This window comes from Canis aureus, chromosome 14, assembly GCF_053574225.1.
Source record: "Canis aureus isolate CA01 chromosome 14, VMU_Caureus_v.1.0, whole genome shotgun sequence".
NCBI classification, from domain to species: Eukaryota; Metazoa; Chordata; class Mammalia; order Carnivora; family Canidae; genus Canis; species Canis aureus.
The window spans coordinates 41,604,723-41,624,455 of NC_135624.1; the positions used below are offsets into that span (position 1 = coordinate 41,604,723).

At 56.1% G+C, this 19,733-nt stretch overlaps 1 protein-coding gene across 5 annotated transcripts in view; it reads right to left on the reverse strand.

Annotated features, from left to right (window-relative positions):
- IREB2 (iron responsive element binding protein 2) overlaps nucleotides 1–10,121 on the reverse strand; it is a 42,104-nt gene extending 31,983 nt beyond the window's left edge. For 2 of the 5 annotated variants that reach the window (XM_077847839.1, XM_077847840.1), the window contains exons 1-2: nucleotides 10,001–10,119; nucleotides 8,483–8,572 (exon numbers count right to left, since the gene is read on the reverse strand). In XM_077847839.1, coding sequence (XP_077703965.1) covers nucleotides 8,483–8,572; nucleotides 10,001–10,019 — 109 coding nt within the window. In that variant the 5' untranslated portion in view covers nucleotides 10,020–10,119. Of the gene's footprint in view, nucleotides 1–8,482; nucleotides 8,573–10,000 lie in introns of all 5 variants that reach the window. The other 3 variants (XR_013352103.1, XM_077847837.1, XM_077847838.1) reach the window with 3 other exon arrangements.
- Nucleotides 10,122–19,733: the final 9,612 nt, after the last annotated feature.

The window sequence follows — 19,733 nt, forward strand, 5'->3', positions numbered from 1 at the left end:
CCTGAACCCAGCTGCCCCTGGGGCTCCTCGTCTGTGTGGGAGGTAGTGGGGGGCGGCCCAGGAGGTGCTCTCCCCCCTGGGGGTTCCTGCGGGCACATGGCAGGCCCCCGAGTCATCCGTCCCCCTCTCCCGCATCGGCCACGCAGGCCCCCGGACTTGCCCACCCTGCAGCCGTGAGCCCCTGGCCCACGCACAGCAGCCATGTGCTCTCCTTCAAACCTCCACGAGATCTGCCCAAGGCCCACCTTTCTAAGCCTCGTTCTCCGTTCCGCCCACACCGATGTGATCTCCAGCCTAACCCTCGCCAACATCCAGCAGGGCCGACCAGGGCGCCCTTCGGGACCTTCCCGCCCGCCCCGCAGCAGAGCCCGCACAGGCTGCGGGAAGGCTGCATTCCCGTCTCCTGCCTCGCAGCTCAGCACACCCTGCACAGACAGCAGCTGCCCTTGCCCCGGAATGTTTTTTAAATGGTGTTAACACAGCAAGTAGCCTTGGAAGATCAGGGCAGCGGCTCCCAGGGCAGAAGGCAGGCGTGCCCCTGTCCTGTCTGGGCTCCTTCCTGTGGCACACCCGCCGCTGCGATCTGCCCCTCTTCGAGATCACCCACTGAGACAGGAGCTTGGGAAGCCGAGAGAAATGCTGGCACCTGTGCTGTGGGTACTGACCCGCCCACAGCCTCTGCCTGCACCTGAGACCACGTCGGGTAACTCGTCCACTGGCAGGAGACTAAGAGCCTCGATCCTCTATGGACCTTAACACGCCTGGCAGCCCTGCCTCGGTTTCCTGGCCAGCCTCTACGTCTGTGCCTATTCTTTATTTTTTACTACTTTTTTAAGGAAGCTCTACGCCTAGCGTGGGGCCTAAGCTCACAACCCTGAGATCCAGGGTCACAGGTTGGCCCACGGAGCCCGCCAGTCCTCGCACCCGCCCCGTGCTCACCTCAATCTTCAGACATCACTTCGGCGTCACTCAGTGCTCACGTCTAACTCCCCTCTTGCCCCGTTCTCTCTTCCCTCAAGAGCTTTCATCGCTCCTATGGCTTCACCAGACTCTGCAACCACAGTCTCAGAACGTGCCTCTGCAGCCGGAGGCCTGGTCACCTCGTGAACACCTCTCCCTGAACGCTGCGATGTTCCCAATCTCCGCAGCACCTGGACCAATCCCTGCGCCACCACCCACCCACCCACACCACCATGTCCTCGTGTCCCCTCGCGCAGCAGCAGCAGCAGCAGCAGCAGCAGCACCCACCCGGAGCACACGCCCGAGCTAGCCATCATCCTGGACGCCTCTCACACATCCTTCGAACCTGTCTCCTCCTATCACCACCCCCAGATCCAGCCCAAGGCACCACCACGTCGCGTGTCACCCAGACCCCCTAGCTTGCCTTCCACCTCCACGCTCACCCTACGCCAGTGGTCCCTGGACTCCTGAAGGCCCCTAAGATTCTCTCAGGAATCTGCAAGGTCAGCTCAGACATGACTTGCTTTGTCACCGCTTAGACACAGGCGCCAATGGTGTGAAAACAATGGTGCGCAAACCGCTGGTGTCACAGCAGAGCTCAAGGCGGAGGTAGCACACGGTGATCAGGCTCATCCCACTGTTCGTTCTCACACAAAATACCAGCTTCACTGACGAATGTCCTTGATGAAGCAGAAAAGTGTTACTTTTATTAAATCTCAACTGCTGAGATGACAAGAGTGACAGTGTGTAGACAGCACTTCTGCTCAACACCAAAGTGTGACTGCTCGGGGAAACACTCGCGTCATCGTTTGAACTGCAAGCTAAACCAGACGCTTCTTGCAAAGAACACCATTTTCACCAGAAAGAACTGATGGACGACAGTTATTCAAACGTAGGTACGTGGCAGATGTTTTCTTAAGAATGAAGGAAGCCCATCCATTCATGACCGAGGTTCCCCCACTGTCTAGACGCTCCGCACATCACACAGAGACAGAAAGGTTCCCGAAGTTACACACATCTTCCAGCGTGGACACACTTTATGATGCGCCGTGTAAGAGGTACCCACACGCGCACGCCAGCCTGCCCGCTCCGCAGCCAGAGTGTCTGCAAGGTCAGCCGCACACTCCCAAGGGCGTCTGCCCGTGCCGCTACGTGGACCAAGTCACTCCAGTCCTGCCAGCTTTTGGGCCTCCTCTGCAAGCCCCCGCGTGGCCCAGGGACCTGCCACCTCCGTCTCAATGCCAGTTCTCTGCGTGCATGCCCATGCTGCAGCCGCCAGCCACCTAAGTCCCCTGCCTGCACCCCAGGCAGTGCCTGCCGCCTGCCCAGCAACCCCAGGCCAGCTCCAGCATCACCACACCAGCAACCTTGCTGCTACCTGGGGGTTGAGCCACACCTAGTCCCAGGGGATCTGCACCCCGTTCGTGTGGGCCCCTCCCTGGGTGCTCTCGAGCAGCCCTATGGGACCCTAAGGTCTCCTGTATCTTACAACTACTCTGCCATCACAGATCAAGAGGATTTATGTTACACTCCTCCGTCCTACCTCAGTGGACCCAGACTGCTGGGACTGACCAAAGACTGTGCTTAAAGACTTTGCACTTAGTCTTCGTTACTAAACCGTGTGCTTTCTCTCTCCAACACAAAGACGCTCTCCCAGCCGTCTTACACTCACCAGAGACAGGTGAGTATCCAGCAGATGTCACCCGAATGAATTAAACAGTATTGACACATCTGTGCACAAAGTAGAAAAGCAGACTAGGTTGATTCTTCCTCTTCTAACCAGAAATTTCTAGAATTCCATGAACCCAGAAAGCTAATCCTCTAAGGATACGTTATCAAAAAGACATGTGGGAACCAGGACAAACTGGTAACTGAAACTGGGAAAGTATGATAATTCGTGTTATCACGCTTCTGAAATGAGCTGATAACAACTGATACCCTTTTGATCAATTACTTAGTGGAAGATCCAACAGGTGGCTCAGGCTCTGAAAGAGGATGCTGAGGGCTACTCTGAGGCCGGCGGGCAGCTGAGGGAAGGCACAGCCAGGCCTCCGGGACTGCAGAGACTCCCACTCAAGGCTGAACGGCTGCTGCCACCTCCTAGCGTGGGGGCCAGACTGCTGGCCTGCAGACGCACTGTGCGTGTTCCACAGAGCCCAACACCTTACATTTAAACTTCCAACACGGAAAAAAACAGAATTTTTTCACATGCAAATCCAAAGTTCTGGCTTCTTAAAAATAAAATGTAAATCAGAAAATGTTACGATAGCAACCTCACCTTTCTGTTGGCAACAAGCAGCACCTGCCCCTGTACGCCGGGCACCTGCTCTTCTCTTAGCCCCCCGCCCCCCGAGCCATCCCACTTGCTGAGGTGGCCTCTGTGGTCCTTGTACGCATGAGCACACAACAGTTTTACAAGTACGGGCTTCAAGTCAAGGTTGTGAGTTCAAGGTGGTCCTCCACCACCAATACAGTAACGGTATCAGGAGCGGGACCTTGGTCAAGTGGTGACAACACGGCTTACAGGACAGAATGGCAATGGCAAACAATCCCTGCTGGTGCTTCCGTCACTACTGTGATTGAGCTGGGAAACAGAACAGTATGAAACCAGAAAATCAGAAGATACGAGACCACATCTCCTCCCTTACAAGATAACGTGATCTCAGGCAAATCACCTAGACTTTTAGCCTCATTTCTCTCACGTGTATAAAGTGGAGACAGAACTATGTTTCCTGCCCACCACAAAGCAATGTAGTGAAGATGTGCAGACCACACAAGAGGGTTCTGTTAATGTCTCACAAGCGACAACTCCAGGTTTAAACAACAGGTACAGAAATCACTCACAGGCAATTCCAGTACAACTGGCTAACAAGCAGGCCTTAGAGAAACTAAACAGGATGGACAATAACACAGGCGGAAGGGGGGAGAGTCAAAAACACTCCAGGCTTGCCTAAAGCCCTGAAGGAGGAAGTTTGGAGTCTAGACTAAGATCGGGCCAGGCAGTGGGCAAGAACCCTCGGAGCAGCTACAGGGCAAGCCTAAAACCCTGGTCAAGGCCGGGGGCCTCGAGAAAAGATGAAGAATCTGTTCCAGGTCTCATAACCCCTCAGATCTGGCAACAGGATTAACTCAGGCCTGTGTCTGATCAGAGTCCAGGTTTCATTTCTGTGTCCAACTAGTAGCAGGCCAGGTAGGATAGATTTCCAGTAAAGAACTGACCTGTTTCAAAAAAATATATACTGCCACGAAGAGTCTAAGAAGGCAGAAAAAGAAAAGATTCCTGCTTCTTTTTAGTTTTTCCCCCTCTCGCTGACAAAGGTGGAGAAAATAAGAAAAGTAGCACCTATTATCGACAAAGTGAAGTACCCAGTGTGCCCGTTGTCCCGAGCACGTCACCTGGCGCTAGCCGCTAACACAACAGACGCACCTGTGGCAGCTGCTCACACCGCCCCCGGGGAACCGACAGGCCTGCGTCCTGCTACCTCCCTGGCTATGGCACCGAGGCAGGAGCCAATCCTCGGCAGGTCAATGACCAACGGTCTCGTGAGAAAAAACACACAACAATTAGATTTCTCTCCCAAGAATCTGCAACGAGGACACAGACTGAGCGAACCGGAAGGGTGTTCAGAGCCGCCACGTGGCTGGGCTGCAGTGAGCAGGGGGCGCAGAAATCTGAAGCCCTGAGAGAACACACACGAGCTTCCTCCAGTGTGGCCCATGCCCATCTTCCTGAGGTAGGGCCACGCTTCCCCAGCCCGGGAGCTCGGTACTTTGACAATCTTTCTTCACCTGTGGTGGAGAGTGTCTATCTCGGCACCCAAAGGGCCAAAATCTAGAAGAGAAAACATCAACAAAAGCAGAGTTAACATCAACAGAGCCGGGGACAACATGTGGAAGGTGGGTGGGTCCGTGGTCGTCGCTGGAATAGCAGAGTCATGTTAGGTCAAAGGGATCCTTGGAGGTACACACTGCATGTCCACTCCGCAAGCACGTCGTGTCATCGCTAACCCCTCACAGCCCTGCCCAGAGTCCAGTGCAGAGACATGATTAGGAAACACGGACTTGTGTCCCTTCCAGCAAGGTAACTGCCCCAGTAACAGACATGTGACAGCCTAGCCAAACTAGGTTAAAGTGACAGGCGATAAGGTCAGCTATGGGTACAACTGGTCTTAACTAGCTGGTAGGACAATGGCAACATCGTGGCCAGCAGTGGCTACACCGGGCATTGCACAAGATGAGTACGTGGGCCGCAGAAACAGGTGACGGAGGGTGGCTACTCAAACAGAAAAGGGGATAAAGAAACCGCGCAGCCTTCACGTGACAAAAAGAACAGCCTCTGGTTTAGAAATCCTCGTCCCCTCGAGCACGGACTGTGCTTCCTCCCTGCGCCTTCTGAGGTCTGGAAATTGTAACACCTTTCCGCGAGTTCCTGCTCCTTATGTCAAGTCTGAAGCCTGAACACGAAATATACAGTAAAAGTAGGAAGAAAAATGCCGACGAGGCTTCCGATCCACTAACACCGTAAAATGACAAGCTCACATCAGAACCGAAACATGACACATACAGAGCAGCTGCGTGTGAACGTCGAAGAGCTGGCGACAGCCTCCGCAGCCCACAGCTGCTCACCAGCCCGCGGCGCGCACACCGGCCTGCGCAGCCATCCCAGGCTGTCGAAGAGCACAGGTAACCCCTGCGACCTCGACTCCACTCCCGGACTGAGAAACCAAGCCCAATCAGATAGCACGGGACGCGTCTTCCAGGATGTGGAAAGATGTTCGCGATACAGCAAGTAAACAAATAAACAAAGGTCACACTACAACATTCACCGCATTTCTGTTTAAAGTAGCCCGTTTACCTATATTTACACTTACACAACGCGCCTGCTACTGCACCACCTGTAATGCTGTCTTTTTGTGATTCTCAACCACAACCTAATTTCTTATCAATAAAAACTCTCCTAAAAACTTAAGAGTTTTTCGGAGAGGCTGCAGGTCAGGATTTAGAGAACCATGCCTTGGCTCTACTGCAGGCCAGTGGTTAGAGACCCATGGGGTCAGGGAGGTCACAGACAGGGTGGCGGGCAGAAGGACAGGAGGGCCCACTGCTGGGGAACAGCTACCCTCCCCAAGGCTTCCCACAGCCAGCCCCTCCACACACACACCTTCCCCTCCGCTTGGCCTAAGGCCTGCCCTGCGCCCAACTCCCCGAGTAAGGACTGTCCTCTATGACCGCTCTGTTCAACATCATCTCAAGTCCTCATTCCTTCAGGAAGCAGCCTCTGACTGTTCTGGAGAACCACGGCAACTGTGCCTCAACATCTCCAAGGCTGTAGTTGGGGTGCCAGAGGGCCACACAGGCAGCTCCGTGTCGCTAAAAAGGTGATTTGCCGGAAGTGAAATTACAGAAGACCCAAATGGAATCCACACGCACAACGTGTCCAGTTCCACAGATACCAGGAGTATACATCTGGGGAGCAAAAAGATCCAACAGCAGTCAGAGCAGAAACCAAATGATTTGTGTCGTGCCCTATGGGAAGACAGATGGAGGGAGGGAAGATACAGCCGTGAGGAGGAATCCAGGCTGGTTTGTGCCCCCACCACTCCAGCACTTCCGCCCCGCACGTCCCTGTAAAAGCTGGGACGCTATCGCCTCTGCCCGCCAGCTTCCTGGAAGGGGAAGGCAGCAGCGACTGGCCAAGGCAGAGGCTTCCCTCCCTTCCAGCCACCTAGAACACATGCACTGCCCAGAGGTGCGGCAGCTATTTATTTGCCACCAAAAGAACGAAAGCAAAACAGAAAAAAAACCTGGGTCCTGGGTGACACTGGTGCGCTACAGTCCCCATCTGCCAAATCCAGATTCTTGCTTCGTGAGAAAGATAAACCTCCATTTGTTAAAGTCACTGTATGGGCTGCAAGCCTTCCTGAGCTCCTGAGGACTGCCGTCCCTTCTCCCCTCGCCAGCAGCGAGCTCTCCCCGCCGGCTCGCCCCAGGTCCTGCCAACTGCCCACGCAGGTCCCTGAGCACAGTGAGCAAGGCCACTAAACCTGCTCTCTAAAGGGCAACACACGCTTCCTGCTCTGACGATAAACAAGCAAAACAACCTTCTACTCCAGTTACTTCTGTCTCTCCAAGTCCATTCTTCTTTCAAATTTTATTCCCTCAAGTAATTACTAAGAAATTGCTCTAGTAATTATTAATAAACCTTTCATAATAACCACTCTATGAATAAAACAGGGCTTTAATCCCATGGAAATAAAAATCAAATTTCTGTTTCGAAGGCATTTATATTTACAGATGTCATCATCGTATTTATCACGGTTATAAAAACCCTGGGTACTCTGAAACTCACATTTTCCAGACAAAATTTAGCTTTTACATCATCAAGCATTCTCTTTCAACGCATCTTATTTTTGATAGTTTCCTACTGATTTTCCGCATTTCGCAAATACAGGCCATCTTCAAGTGGGCACATTTTCACAAATTATCACAGGAAGAACTTATGCCCAACTTTTAAAATATCCTCATGTGTGTTCTTTTATTTATTAAACTATAAAATATGGGTTAAGAAACTTGCAGGCCTGAATCACTAAATATTAGAAAAAATAAAAATAAATAAAAGATCTTTCTAAAAAAAAAAAAAAAAAAAAGATCTTTCTTAGATTAAGCAATTTAGGTGCTCCCTTCTCAAAACTAACACAAACTCATCATTGGTGAAAGTATAAGATAGATGCGAATTAAAGACACGTGGCACCTACCAAAACTACCAACCTCTCTTAATACAAACCACTGTACCCAACCATGAAAGGTAAAGGATTCTGTTCTCATTCTGGAGAACCTTTTATTTTTTAAGGCAACCTAATTCTAAGACAGGTTTCTTCTCCAAAATATTAAAATCTTCTCATGATGTAAAAAAAAAACCCCTGCTATTAGCAGTTTAGGATATTTAAATACATCAAAATCTACAGATTGACTAACGTCAAGACTTCCATCCAATACCCTAGGGTTGCGCCGAGCTCACTCTTCTGAGACGTCAGTGAGAGGTCTGGCCCTGATCAGACACCTGCAAAGGTCCGCCAAGAGCGCTGGCGCGTAGGCCAAGGCAAAGCAGGGCCTGTACTGGAGCACAAGTCGCAGCGGTGGGGCCTGGCCACAGCCGCTCTCCAGGTAGGACAGGTGAAGGACTGTGGACACTGTTCATTTGAGAAAGTAAAGCGTGCATGTTACATGCGGAGATTATCATCAGACTTTTTTGTTGTTTTTAAATTGCATTAGTTTCCCTGCAGGAGAAAAAAAATATCCTAAATGTACTTACGTTTTTAAATGAGAAGTAAAGGTATAGCCTTACACCCTCCTCGAAAAAATTTGCCCCAAGAGGAGCCTTTAAAATGTTAAAGGTATGTGTAGGTTTACCTGCTACAACATGGTGGGAGTACATTTAAAATTCCTTCAGCTCGGCCTAACAAATGCATTTTTATTATTACAAACTAAACACCCTCCCCCTCCCAAATTCCAGCAACATTACCATACTTGGTGCCTCCAAGTCTAGGTACATTGTAGAACTTCTTACGTGAACTGTCATTCAATGTTTCAATAAGGTACTCAAAGGGGCGTCCTGGAAAAAAAAAATTTACACTTTCATTAAAATACAGCTACAGAATACCTTAATCTGAAATGAAAATACTAGAAACTCCCTTTGTCCAACAGAATTTTCTGCAGCAGCGCAAATGTTCTCTGTTTGTACTGTCCAGTGAGCAGCCACTCGTGGCTACAACCACAGAGGAACTTAATCTTAAAATTCAATTTTTATTAAAGTCAAATGATCCCGCATGGCCAGGGTCTGCGGTATTGGTCAAATAAAAACAGATAAAATAATTAACTTCTGAAAGGTGGTAACAAGAACACGCGGAAGGGAGGAACAAGAACGACTTAAATTTGCACAGGCGTCTGGGGAAGACACACAACAATCTGAGGACGCGGCAATCAGGTTGGGGGGCTGCCTTTTAAAAAAAATAATGGGACAGATTCTCACGGAGCATTCACGACAGAATGCAGACCCCAGCCAAACACCACATAGCACCCAAGACATGCTAGGTGGTGACGCTGAACACAGAAACAAATGATGGAACATCTGGTAAATTAGCAGAGTCCTCGTGATGGAACATGAACTGGGGGCACAGGTCAGGGACCTGGGGTCTCATCACTGGGGTGCCCCCCAGCTCGAAGCGTCCAGGCAGCGGGCCCTTGGGTATTTTGTGCAGACTCATCCTGGGGGCAGGACCCTGGGCCCCGTGGACAAGGCAGGGGTGCAGCCCCCTGGAGGGAGAGCCTGAGCTTCTCTCAGGCTGTCGTGCAGGGTGGTGGGGGATGGTTGGGAGGGGGGTAGGGGGAGGGTAGAGAGGAGGGAAGGGGGTGGGGGAGGGTAGGGAGGAGGGAAGAGTAGGGAGGAGGGAAGAGAGGGGGTAAGGGAGAGTAGAGAGGAGGGAAGGGGTGGGGGAGGGGAGGGAGGAGGGAAGAGTAGGGAGGAGGGAAGGGGTGGGGGAGGGTAGGGAGGAGGGAAGAGAGGGGGTAAGGGAGAGTAGAGAGGAGGGAAGGGGTGGGGGAGGGGAGGGAGGAGGGTACTGGGAGGGTACGAAGGGAGGGAGGGGAGGGAGTGGGAGGGGAGGGAGGGGTGGGAGTGGGAGGGGAGGGAGGGAGTAGGGAGAATAGGGAGGAGTGGGGGGAGGGAGGATGGGGGAGGAGGAGGAGGGGGGGAGGGGTGGGAGGCAGGGGGCGGGGGAGGGGAGCCAGGGACCCAGGGCAGGAGGCTTGGGGAGGGCCGGCGCCGCAGCGTCCGCCCCCGCCCCCCCCCCCGCCGCCTCGAGCGCTGCCGCCCTCCCCGCCGCCCCCCTGCCCCCCGCCCCGCCCCCGCCGCGGCCAGGACGACGCCGCCGCCCCCCGCCCCAGGGCCGCTCGCTGATGGGGGCCGCGCAGGCCGGGCGCGGGCGGCGGGCCCGGGGGGCGCGGGGTCGCGGGGGGCGGCGCGGGGGGCGCGGGCACGCACCTGCACCTGGGGCGTCCATGGCCGGCGACCATAGTACCCCGGGGGGCGGCGGGGAGGGCGGCCGCGGGCGGGAGGCGGGCGCGGGCCGGCGGGGAGCGGCGGGGGCAGAGTCTCGCGCAAACACCGCGAGAGCCGCAGCGCCGGCGCCCGTGCTCGCGGGACTTGCCGCCCGGCTGTCGCGAGATCTTCAGACGCGAAACAAAGGGAGGCGCGGGGCGGCGCTCCTGGGGGGCGGGGCGGGGCGGGACGGGACGGGGCGGGGCGCGGGGCGGCGGCCGTGACCGAGTACCGGGGTGGCTGCTTCTCTTCCTGCCCCGACGTCGGGCTGCGGCAGAGCCCAGGTCCGCGCCCCTGCGGCCCCCGCGCTGGCCCGTCTCGCAGGTTCCCTTGGCTGCAGTTAGTTCCCTGCGGATGCTTCCTGGTCCACCGGCGGCCCCGCAGCTCCCCCCAGGGCCCCCCTGCACCCCCCGCAGCTCCCCCCCAGGGTCCACCTGCACCCCCCGCAGCTCCCTCCCAGGTCCACCTGCACCCCCCGCAGCTCCCCCCAGGTCCACCTGCACCCCCCGCAGCTCCCCCCAGGGTCCACCTGCACCCCCCCAAGGTCCACCTGCACCCTCTGCAGCTCCCTCCCAGGTCCACCTGCACCCCCGCAGATACCCTCCCCCCCCAGGGTCCACCTGCACCCCCTGAAGCTCCCCCCAGGGTCCACCTGCACCCCCAGCAGCTCCCCCCCCAGGGTCCACCTGCACCCCAGAGCTCATTTCCCTACATTCCCCAAGCATATTCCAGGTAATGTGCTTGTTACTTGACTGTACTTGCTCATTTCCCATACGTCCCACGTTTCAGTGAAGTTCTTTCAGCCGCACACGAGTACCCGGTGGCGGGGGCCTAAGGGACCCAGACCCGGAATCATTTGCAGTCGTGTCCCCGAGTCCGCAGCAGGCAGTTCCCCGGCTGGGCAGCACATCGGTCGCACTGCCAAAGCCTCTTCCGTATTTAGGCCTCATGCTCCAGCATTTTGGTTTTGCTCACACACGTCGCCTCATGGTTGTGAGATGACCACATCCTACACAAACATGCCGTCCTGGAACTCCCCGACCCAGGAGGGGAGGTGGCGCAGATCATCTCTTTCTCTTTTTTTAAGATTTTTAATTATTCACGAGAGACACAAAGACAGAGAGAGGCAGAGACACAGGCAGAGGGAGAAGCAGGCTCCATGCAGGGAGCCCAACGTGGGACTCGATCCCAGGACCCCGGGGTCACACCCTGGGCTGAAGGCAGGTGCTAAACCGCCGACCCCCCCGGCTGCCCCCCCCCACACCCTGTTACCAGTTTGTATGTAGGGGCCTCGGCCAAGTGGGGCGTGAGCTCAGGACCTCCAGACCAAGAGTGTAAGCCCCAGGCCTGGGCCAGCCGAGCACCCCTGGGCATGCATGTGTCTCTATCAAAGGGCGCATTTTCCTGAAGATGCTCGGGGGACCTCTGACCAGATGGCAGCTCTCCACCCTCTCAGACCCAACACTCCCTTTCAAGGCACGTGACTTTGTAGTGTCCCCTTTACCATCCTGGCGTGAAACCCACATTTAATAGAACTTACACAAAACAATAAAATAATCTACATGGTGTCTAACTGTAACAGAAGGGGAAAGGAAAGGAAAAAGTAAGTAACTTATCAGAAAATATTATTGCAATACAGACACACAGCATGTCCCTGCTACATTACATAGTGATGTGATCGGATGCTTGCATCGAATTATAATAGTTTCACAGAATATTAAACGTTTTTTCATCTACATTTGATGTTCCAGAATAAGGAATAAATATATTGTGCATATATATGAAGATACGTGTATGATAAGCACACGTACGTTACATGTATGTCATGACCAGAGACTAACAAAAATGTGTTGATGACTCAAATATTGGAAGCATTTTCACTGTTGATGTTTTGAAATAGTGAACAATTCTTGGTAAAGTGCCAAAGTAAAACAGTCTTTCCTCTTTTTATGCAATATTTGCACACCTGGGAAATTCAGTGTACATTAAAACCATACCCGGATTACTCATATTTTGTAAATGGGGCTACGTTTTGGCTCAAATAATTGTAAACAAATCTGTTGTTACTGTTTTCCTGTTTGTGTGTGTGACCGACCTGAACATCTGGCAGCGCGTTTGCGTTCGGTGGGGGAGGTTGTGTGACTCTTGTGCAATTGTGCGCTGTGCAGTGCGGGCAATCTCACACCCATCAACTGCAGAAGTGCTCCCCCAACCAAAACCACCCTCCTGTTCTCTGAATGTCTTGTTTCCCCTGAGAAGCAGTAACTTAGATCAATCACCGTGTGTCCTGTGGGTGGACTCGTTGCCTTTAAAAACAACAACAACACAAGTTTATTAATATTTAACTCATCTGTTTTAAGACCTTTCTATTTTATGATAATTGCAGATTTAAATGCAGGGGTAGGGGATCTCTGGGTGGCTCAGCGGTTTGGCGCCTGCCTTTGGCCCAGGGCGTGATCCTGGAGTCCCAGGATCGAGTCCCACGTTGGGCTCCCAGCATGGAGCCTGCTTCTCCCTCTTCCTGTGTCTGCCTCTCTCTCTCTCTATCATAAATAAGTAAATAATCTTTAAAAAATAAAAAATAATAAAAATAAATAAAAATAAATAAATAAATGCAGGGGTAAGAGGTAATAAACAGTCTGCGTACGCTTCACCTAGACTTCCCCAGCGTGACATCACGGTGGCACAGTAAAGATGCTGAGCTGGGTACAGTCCTTAACTCCATTCAGATTCGAGCAGTTTTACACCTGCTCCTTTGCCAGGGTGTGTGTGTGTGTGTGTGTGTGTGTGTAATTCTATGTGATTTTATCACTCACATGACTGTAGCCATGTAACATACTGACCGTTTCCAAGGCTCCCTCTTGTTACTCTTTCATAATCACACCCGCCTCCCTTGTACACTGGCCCCTGGTCAACCACCAATATGTTCTCCATTTCTGTAATTTCTTTTTCTTTTTTAAAATTTATTTATTTATTTATTTATTAGAGAGAGAGAGAGAGGCTGAGACACAGGCAGAGGGAGAAGCAGGCTCCATGCAAGGAGCCCGATGTGGGACTCGATCCCAGGACCCCGGGATTATGACCTCAGCTGAACTGATGCTCAACTGCTGAGCCCCCCAGGCACCCCTCCATTTCTGTAATTTCAACATTTCAATGGTGTTATACAAATGGAACCACGCTGTATATAACCTTTGGAGACCGGGTGTTTTTCAGTCAATGTCATTCCTGAGAGGTCATCCGGATTGTTATCATTAGTTGGTTCCTTTTTATTGCTAAGTAGCACCCGTCACGTGGATGCACCATGATTTGTCAACCATCCCTCACTGAGAAACATTTGGGCTGTCTCCCATTTGGGGCTCCTAAGGATAAGGTCGCTAAGAGCACTCATGTACAGGTGTTTGTGTAAACATAAATTTCCATCTCTCTGTAATAAATGCCCAAGAGCACGGTTGTTGAGTTGTATAGTAATTACATATTTAGTGTTAAAGAAACTACCAAACTGGGGATTCCTGGCTGGCTCAGTGGTTCAGCACCTGCCTTTGGCCCAGGGTGTGATCCTGGAGTCCCGGGATCAAGTCCAGTGTCGGGCTCCGAGCGTGAAGCCTGCTTCTCCCTCTGCCTCTCTCTCTCTCTCTCTCTCTCTCTCTCATGAATAGATAAATAAAATCTTAAAAAAAAAAAAGAAAAGAAAAGAAAAGAAAAGAAACTACCAAACTGTTTCCTGAAGGGACTGTATCACTTACATTCATACCAACGACATGAGTGATCCAGCTCTACACCCTTGCCAGCACTCGGGGACGTCACTATCTTCTACTTTAGCATTCTGAGAGGTGCGAAGTGATACCTCGTGCAGCTTTACTTGGCGTTTCCCTAAAGGCTGATGAATCTGAACACCTTTCCATGTGCCGATTCGCCATCTCTATATGCTCTTTGATTAAATGCCTGTTCATGTCTTTTGCCCATTTTCTAGTTGGAGTGTTTTTTGTTTTTTTCCTACTGAGTTTTGAGAATTCTTTACACATTCTAGATGTAAAGTCAAAATGTGGTCTCCTTGTCAGAGATGCAGTTTAAAGATATTTTCTCCCAATCTGTAGCACAAGTTGCTTTTTCTCCCTCACACAATGCTTTTTGGACAAAATTGGAGCTTTTATTAGCAAGGAAGAAGAGAAAACTACCGTAAGGCTGGCAACCCCCAGTGTCTGCCACGTTTCACCCTCTGTGAGGGCCCGTGGTGCCATGTCCAGCACCTAAGACAGTGCCTGGTACTGACAAGGCACAACGCAAATGTCCGTCCAACGAATGTAATGACTTGCTTGAGGTCGTACAGCCGTCAAGACAAAATTAAAAAGAAAGGCTAATACTTTGGTTCCCTTTGAACATTTAGAAAATATGTCCTGAGTTTTTATTTAGAAGAGAGAGGAAGAACTTCGCCGGGGCAGAGCAGAGGAGGCGGACCTTCCATGTGGGGCCACACACTGACTGTAACTGTCCACAGTTCACCCCTGGGAGCTTTGTCTCCCTACAGGAGCCCCAGCGTTTCTTCCAACCACATCAGTATTCTTCAATGAGAAGTTTTCATGATACATTTTTTTCAAGGTACCGTCCTGCGGAGACTTTGAGCTACTTCAGTTCTCCTTACACCCATGTCCTGCCGAGGCCCATCTCTTTTTCTTTAATTAAATTTTTTATTTTGGAAAAAAAAATTCAAGGATACAGAAATGGTGAGAAGATTATGATAAACTTTCTCACACACATCACCTAGATTTATCACCACCTCTCTTCCTGGGCCGCTGGCCGCTGTACGGGCCTCACCTCCTGGGATGCTCGCCGCTGGATGGGCTTCACCTCCTGGGACACTGGCCACCGCTCCAAGGCCACCAGGTAAGGTGCTGCCAGCTGCAGGATGCGTGCGGCCCAGCTGGGCTGCAAATGCGAGCTGGCCCGCGTGTCCCCTGAAGTCCTGTGTTGTCTCAGAATCGGCTCCCCCATGGCCCCCCTGCAGCGTCCGAGGCAGCGGGAGCTGGGGTGGCTTCTCAAGGGCCCGGACGCCAGGAGCGAGGCCGGAGCCCGACTTCCCTTACTCCAGCAGGACACAGGCTGCCCGGCGCGCGTGCAAGGAGCCGGCAGGCCGAGTGACTGGAGGCAGCGCTGCGAGCACGCAGAAACTCTGTGCTCGGGATGTTTCCCAGCAACGTGTGCGTGCCTGGTTCCTGTTTTCCAAAGGACCATGGTTGCCCCTCGGGCGACACGCCCCGTCCCCCTCTGCAAGCGCAGGTGCCGCTGGACTCCAGACGCGGCTCAGGAGCCGGAGCTTAACGTAGTCGGAGGCGACGAAACACCAGGACTTCTGCTGAGGAAAGGAAGCTTCCAGGCTCCTCCAGAAATCGGGGAGTGAGGTGGTGACATCTGGAGCCACTGCAGCCATTTCACCACCACAGCGGGGAGCCCAGTGCTGTGGGGTCGCCTGTGGGGACTCTGAGGGTGAAACCAAGAGGGAAAAGACGACGCAGAGGAAGCCTGTGTCCCTGGTGGTGGCCCTTAGCCTGTGGGGCAGCCTCTCCGGCTCCACAGGAACTTCCCCTAAAGCTGTTTTCTGTTCCGGGAGCCCATAAACCCCTTTGTAGGGTGAGCGACCTGTGCTTCTGTTTGTGGTAACTGCTGACTTGCATCAAAACATCTGACTGTGGGGAGAGGGGAGGGCGGGTGGGGGGCAGGGCGGGGCAGGGGGGCTGTGGGGAGGGCGGGGGTCAGGGGGGCTGTGGGGAGGGCTGCCACCTGGGGGGCAGCGCCGGGTGTCCACACCCCCAAGAACGCCGGCCGCCCCTGGTCCCCGAACCCGCAGACATTTGGGGGGACGTTTGGGGCCACGGGGGGGGGGCGGGGGGCATGGCCCGCAGCCGGGGGGGGGGGTGTCAGGGAAGCAGGGGTAGGACCACAGGGCGCACTTCGGGTGCAGCCAGGAGCTGTAGGCAAACTGGGCTGTATCCTGTGAAGACAGCACCCAGCCCGGAGCAGCGACCCTTCTCTCAGGCCCCAGGACTGGCTCAGCTCAGGGCCTGTGCCCACCGTGGACGCTGCTCCCGAGGTTGACAGGGGCACGCCCAGGGCCCAGCTCTGCTCCCATGGACTCGTGCCCTCAGCTCTGCCTGCATCAAGGGCACCCCTGGCCCCCTGCACCCCGTGCACCCCCTGTGCCCTGCACCCCCCCCGGGGGCGTCTCTGTCTCCCTCCCCCTCATCTCTCTCTCTCTTTCTAGTGAGTAACTGAAAGCTTCAACTTGAGCCTTTTGGCTGGAGAGGACCTTCCTGGCTGCGGTTGGCAGCGGTGGCACGGGGACCCCGGGTCACAGCCCCCGCTATGGGCCGCGCCTCTGCTGGGAGAACGGGTGCGGGTGCGGCCGACCAGCAGGGTCAGGGACGAGGGACACGCGGGCCCCCAGCTGCATCCGGTCCCCCCCCCGCCGCCCTCGCTGCTCGGTGCCCAATATCCCCCAGCCTGGGCTCCCCACTGCCTCCTGAGTGAGGGTGGGGCGAGTTGGCTTCCACTGCGGGGCTGTGAGCATCTAGGGCTGACTCCACGGGCAACTGCACTTGGGACCCAAAATGGCCATTAAAAAAAAAAAAGATTTGATTTATTCATTTGAGAGCGAGAGCGAGAGAGAACGAGCAGGGGGAGGGGCAGAGGGAGAAGCAGGCTCCCCAGTGGGCAGGGAGCCCCACGCGGGACTCGATCCTGGGGCCAACATCTTGACCGGAGCCCCCAGGCACTACCTTCTGCGGTGCCGGCAGTGAGGGGGAGGGCAGGCAGGCCAGAGAGGAGGCGGGGAGGGGCCACGGCACAGGGGAACAGGGGAGGCCACGGGGGAGGAGCGGTCCCATGGTCTGCACGGGGTGCGGGGGCTCCCGCGGGGGAGCTGCAGGCCTCTGCGGGGCCACCGGAGGCGGGGGTTTGAGTAAAGGATGGGCACGGGGAGCAGGAGCACGGGCTGGGGTCTCTGCGAGCCACTCCCAACACCCCCGCCCAGGCCAGCGGACAAGGGCAGTGGCTGCCAGGCAGGGGGGGGGGGCGGGGGGGGCGGTGGGCCCGGGATGCGGGGGGCTCAGTCCCTCGAGCGTGGACTCTGGGTTCCGGATCAGGTCGTGATCCCCGGTCCTGGATCCAGCCCTGCATGGGGCTCCGTGCTCCGCGGGGAGCCTACCCCTCCCTCTCCTCCCCTCCGCCCCCCTCCATGCTCTGTCTCTGTTTCTAAAATAGAAAAATTACGCTGTGTCGGTCAGCAAGTCAGGGGGAACCAGGGCGACGGGGCCTCGGACAAGCAGCATGTGGGAGGGCCTGGGCTGGTGGTTGTGGCAGCCGGGGAAGGGGATAAGGGGGACAAGTGTCAGGTGCGGGGATTAAGGGGACGCAGGGATGGGGGCCGAGCCGAGGCCAGCAGCGTCCCCGGTGTGAGGAGTGAGGATAAGGACCCCGGGTTGCCCTTCCTCGGGTGCCCCGGGGCTGCAGGAGGCCGAGGGGGCCCGTCCCGGGCACATGGGCACACGGTGCCCCCCTCCCCTCCCGCCAGGTGCCCGCTGTACCGGCTCCACACTCGGGACAGACGCATCCCGGGGCCTCCCGGAGCAGCTCCCGCGGTGCCGCTGCGTCATCCCAGGGTGCTCGCAGGGCCGAGGGGTGCCCGGCAGGTGCGGGCATGGACTGCCACCTCCCCCCTGCCTCGGTCTCCCCCAGCAGGTGGAGGGGCGGCCCCTCCGCGGGTGCTGTGAACACAGAGCTCCAGCCCCGCAAACTGTCTTCGAGGCCCGGGGACACAGGGCAGGACCTGGCCACACCCCGGCTCTGCTGTCCGGGCCCCGTGACATCGTGCAAGCCCGACCCGTGTGTGTGACACGGGGGGGGGGGGGACGTGGGGCCTGCGTGTGCACCCGACGCCTTCACATGCACCACATGCCAGCCCACAGCCGGCTCCGAAGCCCGTTTCGGGGGCGCCCCTGCCCCGAGGCGTGAGCTCAGCCCCTCCAGAGCCTGCGCCTGGCCTCTCTGCCAGCAGGACAGCTCTGGGCCGTGGGGCTAAGGTTCCTTGGAAGCCGGCGCACTGTTTGGGGTGTCCCCGGGGCCCTCCCCGCCTGGCCCCTGGCCCCCAAGCCCGGGCTGTCCATGGGGCCCCAAGTGACCCTCGTCCCCCAGCCTGTCCGCCTGCGATCCTGCCCTCGCTGTCACAGCGCAGCGCCCCGGTCCTCCCGCAGCCTCCTGCCCCCATCCCAGGGCTGCAGAGCCTCCCCCTCCCGCGTCTGCAGCCAGGAGGCTCCCCCCCAACTTGGGGCACAGACACCCGACCACGTGACGCCCCTGGGGGTGGGCCCCGGGCCTGACGCACAGGCGGGGTCAGGGTCTCTGCCCAGCATCACTGCGGGGTAAATATTTGCTCGTGGGTGGCGAGGACAGTACTCAGGGCTCCTCAGTGACGCTGGACAAAGCCTGTTGTATGTGTCCCAGCTTTTCTGGATGCAACCGAGGATCGGATCCCGTGATGCAGCCCGGAGGCGGGCCTGCGCCCTGGGGTCCCGGGGCCGGGCTGCCGGGATGCGCCGGCTCATGGACGCAGGCCCACTCGGCTCAGTCCCAACCTAAACACTGTTATTCTGTAAAGTGGTTTTTTTCCTTGACATTTCATTTATTAGAGAGGGGGAGGGGGAGGGGGAGGGAGGGGGCAGGGGGAGGGACGGAGGGAGGAGGGACAGGGAGAGGGGGAGGGAGGGGAGATGGGGAGGAAAGGGGAGAGAGGGAGAGGAAGAGGGAGTGAGGGAGGAGGAGGGAGAGAGGGGGAGACGGGTTGGAAGGGGGAGAGAGGGAGGGGGGAGGGAGGGGGAGGGGGGAGGGAGGGGAGCGCTGAGTGCGGAGCCCACCTCAGGCCTGGATCCCAGGACCCCAGGGGACACCTGGATGCCTCACCGACTGAGCCGCCCTGGTGCCCCAGGGTCACGTTCTTAAAAAGCCGGAGGGGACCCCACAGGTCGCGTGGTGAGGCCTCGAGGGAGAGGCGGGGGACGCTTGGGCCTGCCGGAGCCCGGTGTGCAGGGGCAGGCGCAGGCTGGGGCTCGCAGCAGGTCGTGGGGACCCACCTGAGTTGACGCCAACACCCATCGCTCTGTGCATTGCGGCTTCGTGGCACGTGCAGCAGGCAAAGGGTCCCCTGTAAGTTCTGGGCACCGGGCCCTGCCCAGACGGCCCACTCTGCAGTCCGGGATGGGTCGGGGATGGGTCGGGGATGGGATGGGGACGGGATGGGGACGGGATGGGGATGGGGACGGGACGGGATGGGAACAGGGATGGGGATGGGGATGGGACAGGACAAAGATGGGATGGGGATGGGGATGGGGACGGGATGGGGACGGGGACAGGACGGGGACAGGGATGGGGATGGGGACAGGACGGGGACGGGATGGGGATGGGGACAGGACAGGACAAAGACGAGACGGTATGGGGTCGGGACCCATCAGCTGCAGGTCTTGCGGGGCTTTGACAGAGGTGGTGAAGCTGGGGTCCAACCCTCCCACCTGGGCCCTGAGAGCACACAAGAGGCAGCTCCGCTGGGGGCCGGGGGCAGCCCAGGGGACAGACTCTGTGACCCCGGCCCCGCTGCTGGTGTGCCCTATGACCCCACTCTGCACCCGCCGTG